Source organism: Pollachius pollachius, assembly GCF_949987615.1.
Source record: "Pollachius pollachius genome assembly, chromosome: 2".
Lineage (NCBI taxonomy): Eukaryota > Metazoa > Chordata > Actinopteri > Gadiformes > Gadidae > Pollachius > Pollachius pollachius.
The window spans coordinates 3589302-3603536 of record NC_136935.1 but is presented as its reverse complement, the minus strand read 5'-3'; the positions used below and the strand labels follow the sequence as shown (position 1 = coordinate 3603536).

The window sequence follows — 14235 nt, the reverse complement described above, 5'->3', positions numbered from 1 at the left end:
TAGACCCCCACCCAGACTCCCCTAGAACCCACCCCCTCCAAGCAGAGCAGGCTAATTTCAGGCCCAAGTAAAGGGGATACACACGTGTTGTTTATCAAATGTATAATCCATTTTCATATTTTTCAAACATCCAAACCTTCTGGCATCCATTTTCTGTTTGACACCTTTGTGTTTTGCACGAGGCATCCTTCAGAGACCACAGACAATAAAGCATTGTCCTTGCACCTTGTGCCGTTGCCTTTCATCGCCTGATTGAAACAGACTTGAGGGTGGGGGGGAATGTGCTAAATGTGCACATAACACAGTTTATGTCCTGGCACAGACTTCAAGCATGGCTTGGACAGCGTTATGACATCTATATCCTCTGGAACTTCTGAAGGCAACCTAGGCTTTATTAGGCCTTTAACAGGCACACCTGTCGGTGATGAATTTGTTGCTCATATCAGTGGCTTCTTGCTGCACAATGAGACTTATAAAACTGAAGGTCCATTTGGGAACACAGTTTATAGCAATTTACTTTTCTTTCTTAACCTTATTTTTTTTTATACTTCACGCAGTCGATTTGGACTGAACTGCAGATCCACGCCACCCGGATGTTTTATATCCATTCTTTCATCAGTTTAAGGATACATAAAAACATAAATCACATGTCTATTATAGATATGAACATATAGATACAGTATATATAGTCTTTCTCACCCCCACGGAAGATGAAGAATTGCACCAATAATGCTGTTGATATGCAAACTTGTACTGAACTGAATTTTCATAACCTGATCTGACCTCATAAATACAAAATCAGGTTGTTTCCCTCTTCCTGTCAAGACAGGAAGAGAGTTTCTACACATTAAATTGAGCTGTACCACAATGGATCGATGCTGTCCATTGGATTCAAACAATGGACAGCATCGATCCATTCATAAAAACATACATGATATTATGTTGCCGGATAACATGACATAGCACGGGCAGCGGCAACGCCCTACCCCAAGGCGAATGTCCACCACAAGGCAGCAGTTACATCACTAGCAAAGGCTAGGCTGTATAATTTTACTAGACTTTGTGGTCTTGGAATGGCATCATGAACTTTCAATGTAATACTTTTCCATACTCTACCATGTATTGTGAACATAGATCGCTGACCTCATAGAGGGTCTCATGTCCAAATGTCAATAGAACAGACACCTGGTATTTTACTTCCCAGGGCTTTGCCTCGATGCATTTCATAAAGTTGACTGCCCCCCCTCTTACCCCCCCTTGCCACTATGCCTGGAAACCCTGCCTGGCCACAGCCATCTCGAGAAATGTACATTTCCTGGTGGTCTGTGCCCACGATCCTCATTGACACAGATGATAGGTATGACTTAGCTTTCAGAATCCACTCTCAGCGCATGATTACCAGCGTGCCGCAATGGAGTTGAAAAGGGTCACGAAAAAATGCTGGAGTGAGTGGTTCATTAGGAATCATCTGGTTTCACCACCAAAGGAAATTATATTTCTTCCTGTTGATATTTCGTAATGTTGTCTATACAACTAGGAACAAATCACAACCACTTATCTGATTGGGTTAAAGTTCAACTCCAGCCAAAACTGGCCTAATGTTCGAACCATAGCAAACATTTGTGTAGGGCAGGTTGTTATAGTCAACCTGTCCAACCAAGTCTCCAAAACATGTAATTTAAATTTGTCATGTTTATTCTGGTCTGTAATTATAGACAATGAATGTTGCTTTGTGGCACACTTTCCATTTCCTTTGCAACTTATCAGTCCCAGCAGCAGGAGCTCATTCGGGCTTCCATTACAAACTGTTGAATCATGTACTTTGTTTGACTGGGGAAAAGTGTGTCACGTAAGGGACTTCAAAATAAAAAAATGCTTGATCAATTTAGTTTTTCCCATCGTTTTGACTCAGACCATGTTCGGCACGTTGTAAATCCAACATGGATCCTGGCCTCCTTGATAAAGTAAAACATTTGATGATATTCTTGCTCAGGAAAAACATGGGTGTTTTGAGTTTTTCGTTTAGTGCTTTAAGGGTGACTGCTGGCCTTTTACAGGTTTACTCGTGTGACAATAAAGTCTTGGGTGGAGGCCAACTTCCTCCACTAGCTTATGGCTTCATCATCACTCCTTAGCCATCCATCATGTCTTCATAAAGAATTTCCAAAGTCACAAAGTTTTACTGCCCACTGGCCCCTCACAGCGCAAAGAATGTGTGAGGCATAAAATGTATAGTCACTGGCTCACACAACAGATGCCCCGTTGAAATACTGGCGGACCATCAAACCGTTAAATAAGCTATCTCACCCTGGCCGTGTATTCAAAGGATACATGGATTTTCCACTGCCAATTGTTCAAATGCTCTTTAAACAAATGATAAATCTGTCCTCTTGAGGTGTTTGAAGGGACACTAACATGAAGGTTGAATCAGAACATTTTATCATAGTATATCAGCGTAAAGGGCTGATTATGGTCCCACGTTCACACAATGCAAGGAGGTTACGGACCCCTTACGTCCTTGCGGACCCTCCTTGCTTCCACCTGCGAGGGCCGGACGTGCGGCTCAAAAAAATTGTAACCTTCTGTCAAGGCGACGCAGCAGCAAGGGCTGTGATTGGGCCGCCTACTAAAACCTGACGCAGAACCATAAAGGTTCACGACTGCGTCGAAGCGTCTGAGTGGTCTTTGCGTTGCGTGAACGTCGAACCATAATCAGCCCTTTAGTCTCTTAACCTCATGATGGCGGTCTTAAATGTCAGCCTCTGCTTAATTTGTCATAGCCACTTAATGAATGCAGCTCTATGTGCAGACGTATGTGTCAAACAAATCCAAATGATTCAGCAAATCAATAAGGGGGTGGGTGGGGGGGGAGTTGTTGTACAATCTCATGGCGGTCGGGACAAAGGAATGGAAAGCTCCTTTGGAGGAGTGATGAGCCTGTTGCTGAAGCTGCCCCTCATTCGCCACAGCTCGTCATGGAGAGGATGAGACGGCTTCCCACAGGAGGGCCTTGACCTTCCTCCTGCTCCTCTTCCTCTCAAGCACCCCATCAAGGTCCTGGCTCCAGCCCCACAGCAGTGCTGGCCTTCCTCACCAGCTTCTAGCCCACAGCCCCCTCCCCCTCCCCGATCAGAGTCTTCCTCAGGATGGCTATAGGGGCAACGACAGGAGAGGGATTCAGTAGCACTCAGCAAAGACATTGTTTTCGTTTTGAGGCAACATTCGGAAAATGATGAATTCAGATCCTCCAAGTAGTGCTCGGTACACGCTGTGCTGAGACCCCTTAAGTAGTATTGGGTGAATCCTAATGGGAGTGGAAAGCCTGAGACCAGCAGAAGCTGTATCACATTCACCTCCCGCTTGACGTGAGGACAGCGCCTCGGCCTGACTCAAAGATTTCTGCTTGGACTGGGACCTTTTTTTCCGCCGAAACATCCACATTGATGCACAACTGCTTAATTGCTTTTCCATGCTGTCCCCTATACTTGCCTTTCAAAGCCTTTCGGAACAGCGCCTCCCTTTTCACTCCCAGCCCCCAGCCCCCCTCTCATGGTATATGTGTTCGGTGAGAGCAGTGGAATAACATATGATCGTTGCTGCTGCTGCTGCTGCCGCCGCTGGTTATTAATTGCGGGAACTCAGGGCAGCCAATGGAGGCAACCTGGCTATTGGACAGCTCCAGCACTTCTTGGAATCTGATAATGTGCACGGTAGTGAGCGAGCCAGTCTTTATTTGTTGCTGCCCTGAGATTTCCTGCAGCCAAACACATTTTGTACTTGTCTCCACTCTCCATATTTCACTAAACAATCATGGAAAAGAAACGTGCACGGTCTAAAAATGCACCCTGGACCATTTGACACCAAAATATGTCCCAGAACCGATCTTTGATGAGTGTATCCGATGGTGGAAACGCACTGCAATGTTATCCTGTTATATATCGTGGTTATCATCGCAGCATGCTTTAGGTGTGAACGTGTGTGTAAGCACGTACTGTTGAAATATGTATTCACAGTAACGGTCTCTATAAGTCAGGTCAAGGGAGTCCATTTTATTTGTATTGCCCTTTAATAAAGTTGTTCTAAAAGGTTTCACAGGCCATATTTTCCTGTAATAGGTCGTGTGGTAGGAAGAGAGCTAGGTATTGAGCTATTAAGTGAGCTAGGTAGTGTGTAGGTAGTGAACTAGGTAGTGAGGTAGGGAGTGAGCCTGGCAGTGATCTACGTATTGTTCTAGGTAGTGTGCTAGGTAGTGAGCTGGAAAGCACGCTAGAGAGCATGCGTCCAACCTCTCCAGGAGGTATAATGAGGAACAGCTGCAGGAATCTGATGAGTCGTCGTCTGGTAGCAGACATCCCTGTCTGGACTTATCTGTGCTCATGTCAATGGGGGAGAGGGTGGGGGGGGGGGGGGAGAGAGAGAGAGAGAGAGACGTCCAAACCTAGTCCAATTCAACCTGTGACTGATAAAGTATTATTAAAGCACAGAGCGCTGAAGTGCCTCTCCGGGTCTAACATATTGTTCGGTTTATGTAGCCTTTGATTGAGTGCCATTCATGTGTACATTAGTGTGTTTTACTGCCCTCTTTATTTCCAGGCCTACATATATGACCTCCGCAGCAACAGGTTCCTCCACAAGCTCCACAGAGACTCTGACACCGTCCTGCGTGTGGCCTTCAACCCCGCCACACCTGAGGTCAGGACTGTCCCACAATCTGTACTACCTATACTACCCTCGACATCTTTCTGCATGAGTCTCTTGTAAACATAGAATCTCTCTCTATCTCTGTATATATCTACATCCAACTATATCTGTCTGGCTCCATCCATTCTATCTATTCCATATCTATCGATCTCTATCTGTCTTTATCTGCGTCACACTTTATCTATGTATTCATATCAATATCAAGCTACACAAAGCAGTGTCTATCTCTTTATATCCATCTCTATCTATCTATATCTAGCTTAAGGGTTGCGCACTTTAAAGTTCCTGGTCAGCCTTTTGAAGCACTAAATGTAAAGTGTGAGGCGTTTACTTTAACACACAGATCTTTATCGGAATTGAGGAGTTTTCATAAAGTTATTTATCTTCCATTAGTTTTGACTTGGTGTGGTTTGGTTCAATTCATTCGTAGAACTCCTATCTGGTGTCCAAATGTTGGCAATACAGCCGACACTTAAGCCCAGATAAAGAATGTATTCGCTTTTTGTTTTGGAATTCAATGAATCTCCCATGAATCTCCAAAAGCACATTTGGCTTTTGATGGCCTCAGTAGAATAAATTCTGGTCAGCGAACGTCATCTCCGTCGGACATTGTTGACGTGCCGGACCTTGTAGCTAGTCTGGAGCATGCCAGGACGGCTTGACAGCTGGAAGATGAGGAGTGGGGATAACAGGTCTCCGTTTAAGGCCAGGGTCACCGAGGTCATGAAGAGGTTGAGAGGGTAATTCCCCCCCCTGCCTGTAGACCTAGTGCAGAAGGCCATCACCCCTTTGGTTGTGATTGAGTGACTATGTACGCATGCCCTGTTCACTTTAGTCTTGTCCTGGTTGAGTGATCTTTGAATAATTGAATAATTTAGATATTTTGGGTAAAGTGAGAATGAAGGTTTACTGGGAGGTACAACAAAGTATACATCTCATCACATTCCACCTGCATTTCTAATCTAAATGTCTAGTCTTTCTGGGAGCAGGACAACAGATATGTGGTGTTATCATGCAATGTATGGCATCACATCAAACAAACTCCAAAAATAGCATGCCTGATTAACGTTGTGTAATGTTTGAGACACATAATGCAAGCAGGGCTTCCCGATCAGTGACTTCCTGGTTGTGTGTCAGTGTGGCAGTAATGGGAGAGTGACAGCCCATGGTGGAGGTCAAACAGGGTTGGCTAGCTGTTATTTTTCCCCAAGGGTAAGGTCAACATCGCTGTCTGCGTGTGTGTGTGTGTGTGTGTGTGTGTGTGTGTGTGTGTGTGTGTGTGTGTGTGTGTGTGTGTGTGTGTGTGTGTGTGGGCGTGTGCGCGTGTGTGTGTGTGTGTGTGTGTGTGTGTGTGTGTGTGTGTGCGCGTGTGTGTGTGTGTGCGCGTGTGTGTGTGTGCGCGCGCGTGCATGAGAGAGTGTGTGTGTGTTTGTGAGAGAATGTGATGGTGTGCGTGCATGAGAGAGTGTGTGTTTGTGTGTGTCTGTGTGTGTGTAGGTGTGCTGTGTGTGTGGTTAGGACTAAAAGCTGTAATTTATTGTACAAGAAGCCAATTTATTGTGTCTTATCTTTGCAGTTGTTATATTTAAGAAAACATTTAGATATACAGTACAACAGTAGATATATCTTGTAATCTGTTTTTCTCAGCGGTATTCTACGAGCACAATGGAGCTACTCATGTGTTAAGTGTGAAATAGAGCGTTGGCAAACCCAACCACAGAACAGTCATATTGATTTATATGGAGATTAACAAATTACTCAAATTGTATTCCAACCGTGAATTACAAATGGGCGACAGGACACGCATTTTGACTAAGCAAAGTACACGCGTGTGTGTGTTACTATGTTGAACAGTTGGCTCCCGTATTAACGTCAGACCTGTCCACGTAGTTAATTTTTTAACAACACTCATGTCATAATATTAAATCCACATCAACGTCTGTTTTAGTTTATGTCCTACGTTATTTATATTACCTTAATGATTCTTGACCACACAATACGTCCCGTCCAGATATAACTCACTGTGTTGTTCATCCTGGAAGAGACGGGAAAAGGGCCAAAGGCTTAAGTTGGTCTTGTTGAGTCATTTCTGCCAATCGAGTCCCAAAAATATTTACTTGATCTATATTAAGGTATTTTAAAGTTAAACATTTTAAGTAACTTAAGACTTTTATCCCCCTAGAGGACTGTGTGTAGGTGTGTATATGTGTGTGTGTGTGTGTGTGTGTGTGTGTCTGTGTGTGTGGGTGTGTGCGTGCGCGCGTGTGTGAGTGTGCGCGCACGTGCGTTGATTAAATTAAAAACTGGTTCTCTACAGTGCCGTTTGTCCATTCCGGGCTTCTGTAGAAACATGGCGGTGAAACATGGTGGGCTCATGGGAAGAGGGCCCCTGGACTCTGGGGAAGGGGACCCTGTAGATAGACAGGGCTCATTCTAAGCTAACAAAATCATAACATCTTATTTTCCATCTGCCTTTTGTTCCCTCCTCATTTCAACATACTAATGAATATTATATTCAATTTCTGCCAAATCCGTTCCGCTAGAGGCCACTAAATTGTAAACACTGCACTTTTAAAGAATTTTCCTGAGCCTTGCTACCTATTTTAGACACAATTACAAGTCCAGATTCAAGTAAAGTTTTACTTACTCAGCTCAACTCAAAAACAAGAACAGCCCATAGGCCCTTAAACAGGAAAGGAAAACTCGCTTACTCAAGAAATTAAGGTATTCCAAAAACCCAAAACAGAACAAATGTCTATGAAAGTCTTGAATTGTCATTACAGCAGAGCAAAATTTAAACTCAAAAAGGGCTTCCGATATCCCGTCTATATCTCTTCCAAAATAAATCCTCAGAGGCTTTTTTTGCAGAGGAACAATTCGTAAAAGGTAGCACTTTATTACCATGGTAAAGATCCCCCAGAGGACAGACCGAAGCTCCTTTTGCACATAACATAGCCTTTAAAAGTGCAGCATTACGACTTGGGCCGCGTTTGCCGTGGGACTCTGTTGATTTCCTTTTGGACTGAAGAAGCGTGGCCCTCACAGAGTCTTTTGTTCCGTTCAGCCCTGACATCCCAGCGCTGGACAGAGGCAACTTCCCCAAGTGGAAAATGAGTGTTGCACGTTTGACTAGCGAGCTGAGGAGCGATCTGCAGAATGTGAAGGCACACTTCATCAATCAGAGCCCGTCAACTTGCATCACTCTCAACCTTCCTTCAATATGTCTCTGTTGGATGATTCTGGTTCCCCGATCACTGTCTCTAGATAATGTTGATTTATAATATTGCAAGATGTGTGGTTATATATTTAATGAAGTTTACATGTGATTTAAATTCGTAAATTCGCTAGATTATCAATAAGAAATCTCAGTTTACATTTATGCTTTTTATAAGTTTCTCCCTCACAAATTCTAATTCAATTAGTGTTACAAGAAAAGGAGGAGCCAGGTGATTTAAATAAAGACGTTGAAGACCTACGGATGCAGGGAAGACTGGTAAAGGAGAGTAGGCTATGGGGAGATTTTGACAGTGTTCCATGCACATCCAAAAGGGATCATTCCACTTAAGATGGTCGGCGTTGGGGAGTGCAGCGGTGCGGACTAATTATGTGATAAAATGGAGAGGAACACAGAACAGTGTGTTATAAATACCACTGTTATCCACTAAACTGCTGCACCTGCCAAAAGATTAAAGGTGGTTTACTGCAGGTCTAACAGATCACTGGTCCGTAGAAGTTTCTTAAAAGAAACACATTGTACAGAGACGGAAATTGCGCATCACAGCCATCAATATTGAAGCGTTTCAAGGGGTTTTTTTCCACCAAAAAAAAAAGGTTGCAGCCATTGGCTAAAGACTAGAAACATTTGACTTTTTAGGCATGGAAAAACATTTACTGGTTTGATTAATCATGGTTCCTGCTGTTGAAGGGAGTATGGGTAGGAAAAAAAACATAAGAGTAAGTACATCCATCAAACCACATTCAACTTTCTGGCCTCTGCCGGTGGAAGAGACAAACATAAGCTCTTTTAATAAAGGCCAATGCATGCTATGCAGCCTTCAAAATATTTGTTTCTAAGGTTTCGTTCGTACGGCTTAGATGTGCACCACACATGATGTGTAGTCATTTCAAGCCAGTATATGTGCAGCAGTGCGTGATCTTAAGGGACACCACTTTCGATCAAATGCACATTTTCTTGGGCATAAAGACACAAGTTACATATTTTTTAACTATAATGTTATAATGTAATATAACGTTTGGAACTAAATGCTAGGGTAACAGTTGACAAACCTGATCAGCAACCCTGTCATCTTCACCCCATACGCAGCAGTTTGCCAGTGGGAAAGATGGGTGTATTTAAGGAGTGGAGATGGTTAGCCACAAAGAAAAAATATGCAGATGTTAGGATTCAAAGTTGCTATTTGTAGACAAGAAAAAGAACATTCTTGCTCAGAGCAATTCTGTCATGCCAAACGTGTGCAGGGCTGCAAGGCGAATGAACCGAGCAGAGAGATGTCCACATGAAACACATTCCTGCTTATATTTGATCTTACTTCCACGTCCATGTATCCCATGTCATGGGTTCCAGAGAATGGTTTTCAGTCGCTTTGCACAACATAAAGTGAAAAAACGCTAAATACTAAAAAGAGCTTTTTAAAAAAATCACTGTGTGGTACCCATCACTGCCATTTTCTCTCATTTGGATTTGGGCCATTGTTCATCTGAAGCTCTACACAAACTCTGTCGGATACAATAGTTCCCTCTGTTCTCAAGTGCGTGTCAGTCACCATCTCGGCCCCGGCCTGTCAGTCTGGGTCGGTCTACGTGGAAGCCGTAACCGGTGGGCTCTGATGGGTCTGCAGCTTACTCTAGTGGCATGACAACAGCAGCAGAACCCGGGCTCGGAGGATGGCCTTAGCCCTGCCAGATCAGGGAATCAGTCAACATAATGAATCACGTTAGCTTGTGTGTGCTGCATTTTAGAGGAGGAGGGCTTGTTTTAAGAGTAGACCTGCCAGGAAAATACAACAAACATCCCCTACTAAATCAATCAGTTATCTTTTTTATTGACCTTTCAATCAGAATCGAAAGAATGGAAGTAATTGAGTTTGAACTGTTTTAACCATCCCCAATAAATGTTTAATTCTGACTATGAGCAACAAGTAAAGACTGCAGTCCGGATTTGAGTTACTGATGAAAACCAGGTATGGCTCTCTTGAGTAGGCAGAAAATTCCCACAAAAACCTAATTGTGGCGCTATAGAAGGCACATGGCCGGCCTGGGCTGCCTTCTAATTACATCCAGAGTGGGCTTTTCAACAAATACTGGAGCTTAGCCACCATATACTTCTCCTAAGCAGCCACAAATCAACATCCCCGCCACAGTGTCAGAGCCACTGTTTTGTTATTTGTCGGGCGCAACATACATCAATCTCAATTAACATTGCAGTATTAATAGCATTGTAGTTAACATAACAAATGCTATTGTCAATTATACAGTCAGGTGGCCAATTGACCTTGTTTCGTGTTCTCCAGCTTCCATCAGCACAGAGGGATATGTACATCAAGTCTCTCTCAGTCCCTAACACTGCCGCTGACCGCTTGCCGTTCTCACGCACGAGTGTTTGAACGCGGAAAGCGGTCAGCGGCGAGCAACAACGAGGGTCGTGCCTTGCCCAAGCCCCCATGCTGGGGCCACTGAGCTGCACTGTGGTCTGGGCGTTCCTCTTAAAGTGATTGATTTCATGTAGATTTGTAATGATTTGAGGAGTAGCTTATTATTTTGTTTCAGGGAGGCAAGGCTTGTTTAATGCAGCGCATTGCTGATGGTCCCACTTTGGGCCTTCTGTAGAATATCAAAGTTGGTCACTATGCCAAGTTGGAAGGAAGCCCCTTTGCCATTTTGTTCTACTGTCCTTAGCTGGATGATGTTTGATATGTTCCTCCATGTTTTTTCCCATGCGTGTGTATGCTGATGACTCTATACTGCAATCAAAATCTACCTCTGGGTATAAAATAAAGTAAACTTGAACTTGAAACTTGAAAGTATAAAGGGGGCCCCTATTCAACCCTGGGCAAACAGTTGGTACAGTCCAGCAGGAAGGTGACCGGGGCTTTAATCTATCCATGATATACCTTGAAGGACAGCCCCATTTGTGATGACACAAGTGGATGGATCTTGAAATGGCTTAGAATGATATATCACACGAAGACCTGGTGAGGGTGAAATAGGGGCCCTTTAAGGCCAAATCCAAATGATTTAAGAGAATAATAATTGTTGAAGATCAGGTCCATTTCGTCATATTGCGTTGCAAGATCAGATTTTACTTTTCCACTAAAACCTGTAAGGTCCTACACTTTTTTTTCCACATCCTGACCGTAATGCCAATTTTGCTTGTATTATATTCACAGAAAATGGATTGTCTTCATAATTTGTGTTTGTAATTTGTCATTGTGCAGTTATCTTTTCAATGTACGCAGTAATTCAATATGAGCCAGCTACCTCTAAACTCATCAACCGTCAGAACGGTCCCACTCAGACCAGTAGTAGACCCTGCTGAAACATTTTGTTGTGTGAACCAATTTGTTAGCGATACCGGCAGTGGGCACTGTCCACCCCTGCAGCGAGCAGCAAGAATTTATCAAGCAATTACTAAACTATTGCATATGGAAGGACTAAAAATGGTGGGACACGAACAATAACAGTAAAACAACAGTAAAAACTGCAATCATAATGTCACATAAATGTAGGCTGATTTATATGAGCATGCATAATACGATAACAAACATGTTGTCTTTTTGTTTCGTTGACTCACAAGTAACCCATGGGCTACAGAGAGATGAAAAGTCGGGTCTAAACTCCCCAGATTTGGTCGGTTCGTTTCTGTTAAGAGCTTGGCTGGGTCTTCAGAGTCTGCTTCTGATTAACCTTGATTCCCTTCTCCTCTCATCTAATGTCTGCCTGAAGTCCTTCCACATACTTCCTCGTCTCTCTTGCGGATCAGCGCAGCACACAAACAGACATCTATAAAGAAGGATGGGGTTAAGGGATCTAGACGCAGCCCTGGTAAATTGCTGCCTTGCCCGCTCAGGGTTAGCTATAGGAGATCCTTATGTGTATTTGTACATTTCCCGGTCCTGAAACCCTTTTGTATTTCACATTCAAAAGGCAGACAGTATTGTGCATACTGTATCACATTCATTCACAACACTTCAAAGACCACCCCACGCAGCCCCCCAGGGTTTATTTGCTCAGTAATGAGAAGGCTCAACTGTTAATGTCGCTCCATTTTGCCCTCTTGTAAAAACTTGAGTGGTTTCTCATTGCATTCCTTGTTGGGAATCTAACTCCCGGTTCCATAGGAGTAGACCTGCACGTTTTTTGGCAGTTTTGACGGACGTTAGGCCAAGCCTCAGGTGCATATCTGGCCCCGAAGGACACATTCATTCATTGGAGGTTTGACTAATTAATGGCTCTCTCTGCAGCCCAGCTCCTCGTCCTCACAAGGATATTCAATCAAATTATAACCCATGGGTGTCTAGGAGTTAAGGCGAGGAAGCAGGCTGTAACCAGAGACATATCAATGTTTGGTTCAAGGAAACAGTCTGCAACCAGAGGCATATCAATGTGGAGTTCAAAGAAATAGGCAGTAACCAGAGGCATATCAATGTGGAGTTCAAGGAAATAGGCAGTAACCAGAGGCATATCAATGTGGAGTTCAAGTAAGCAGGTTAGTGTGTCCGGCTTTGCAGAATGAACCACTGGGATGCGGTTGTATACGATGGTTGTCACCTTTAATGTGTTTCAAAATCTAAATGATGAGCTCACCAGGAGCCCTGGAGCAAATTTAACCAAGACTAATATTTGAATAATCTGGATTTCTGCTTTATCAAATCAATAGTATGACAATTGTGGATAATTGTTATATTTATGGGACATTTGGCTTAAGAAAGGCTTAATATATTAGGTATTGAGTAATTTATGAGGGGCTTATATTAATACAATTCAGCTAAACAAGACAACACAGTGTCAAGGGTGAACACATAAGCTGTTAATATCTGAATTGAAAGTATTCCTGCACCTTTGTGCGTGAAAACGACATTTCTCCACACAATGTTGATCATGCATCAAACATTGATCAAACATCTGACGTTCGAAACCCTAAATAAGGTCACGGTGTACGAAATCAAATGCCACATAAACCATTAGGCCCTCGTAAAACTCCTGCGGAGCATCTGATAACTTTCACGCAGTTTCTGAACCCATTATGGCGCTCTGCACACGAGTACACAAAGAACAGTTCCCATCGGCGCTTCCCCGAGTGCGAGCACATTTATGACTGATGTGTTGAACTAAGTGAAGGACGGTAACCCCTCAATGACACTAGCAGCTGTCTCTCCGGGTTGAAGCTCTGACCGTCGCTGCATCCAGGCCAACACATGAGCCATGAATCACCTCAATGGCGCTCGTACGCTTTTGACACTCCTGTGTCCATATGTCTGAATGGCGGTGTGTCCTATCAAATCCAACATGTTTCCGTGAGAATGATAGCAGATGGCGTCTCCGCTGACCCGTTGCCTCGTTTCTTTCCGTGATCGTCCGATGGCCTTTGGTTGACCTTGAGCGACCACTCCGAAGCAAACCGAAGCCACTGCTATTCTTTCCTTGGGTCTCTCCACTGATGTAGTGGCCCCGGCCGCGGCCAGCAGACTGCTGGGTTGATGGGGGTCAGACAGTAAACACCAAGGTGGGCCTTGCTGGCTCTTCCTGAATATCACATTGGCGTGAGACGGAGCTGAAGGGGGATCTCTCCTCTACAACCGGCTGGCGGGATGTCAACGGCGCGAGGCTGTCAACGCACAGGAAGTGATGAACTGAGGATCTTGGCCCGCATACGGACGGATCAAATGTATCCAGAATATGTCACCGATTAAAATGATCCAGATGTGTGTGTGTGCAGTTGTCCTCTGTCGGGGAACACACACTCCATTCTGGATGTTAAGCAGTATTTCTTTCCCTCCATACATTCCGGAAAAGACGGGTGGAAGGGGATGGATAGACAGATTGGTAGTTGGTTCTAAATCTAATATAATGCAACGTAAGTGATTATTATCCATCTTGGCAAAATACTGAAGCTTTAATATGGCTGGACTGTATATACTGTATGTACAGTACAAGGAAGGTCTTCTTTTACATAAACGTCGGTGCCAACCGCTAACTATGCTCAGCTGTGCCTCCTAAGGGAAACCACTGTTGGATTCAGTGAGCTCCAGTCTGCAGCCCCTGCTACCTGGCTTTATTCAGCACCAACCAATCAGTCCCGGACTAATCTGGGTAAACTCAGAGACATTAAAGATGGTGCATGTACTTCAACTGGTGGCAGTACACAGCAAAGGCGGAAACCCTGGAAATTGGGGTTTCCCTGGGAATTGAGCTGAGAGCCAACTAGAAGGGCATCTTATGGTTAACCACCCCAGCAGTGAAGTTGGTCGAACTCATTAGCGGATGCAGTCAGCGGTTGAGGTTAAGGCTGCAGAC

The 14235-nt window shown here is 44.0% G+C and overlaps 1 protein-coding gene across 1 annotated transcript in view; it reads left to right on the top strand.

The window, feature by feature from the left end:
- Positions 1-14235, top strand: part of wdr27 (WD repeat domain 27) — a gene marked incomplete at its 5' end in the record, with an annotated part of 46055 nt that overhangs the window by 27490 nt on the left and 4330 nt on the right. The window contains one exon of the mRNA XM_079730479.1: positions 4594-4692. Within this exon, the coding sequence (XP_079586605.1) occupies positions 4594-4692 (99 nt within the window). The remainder of the gene's footprint in view (positions 1-4593; positions 4693-14235) is intronic.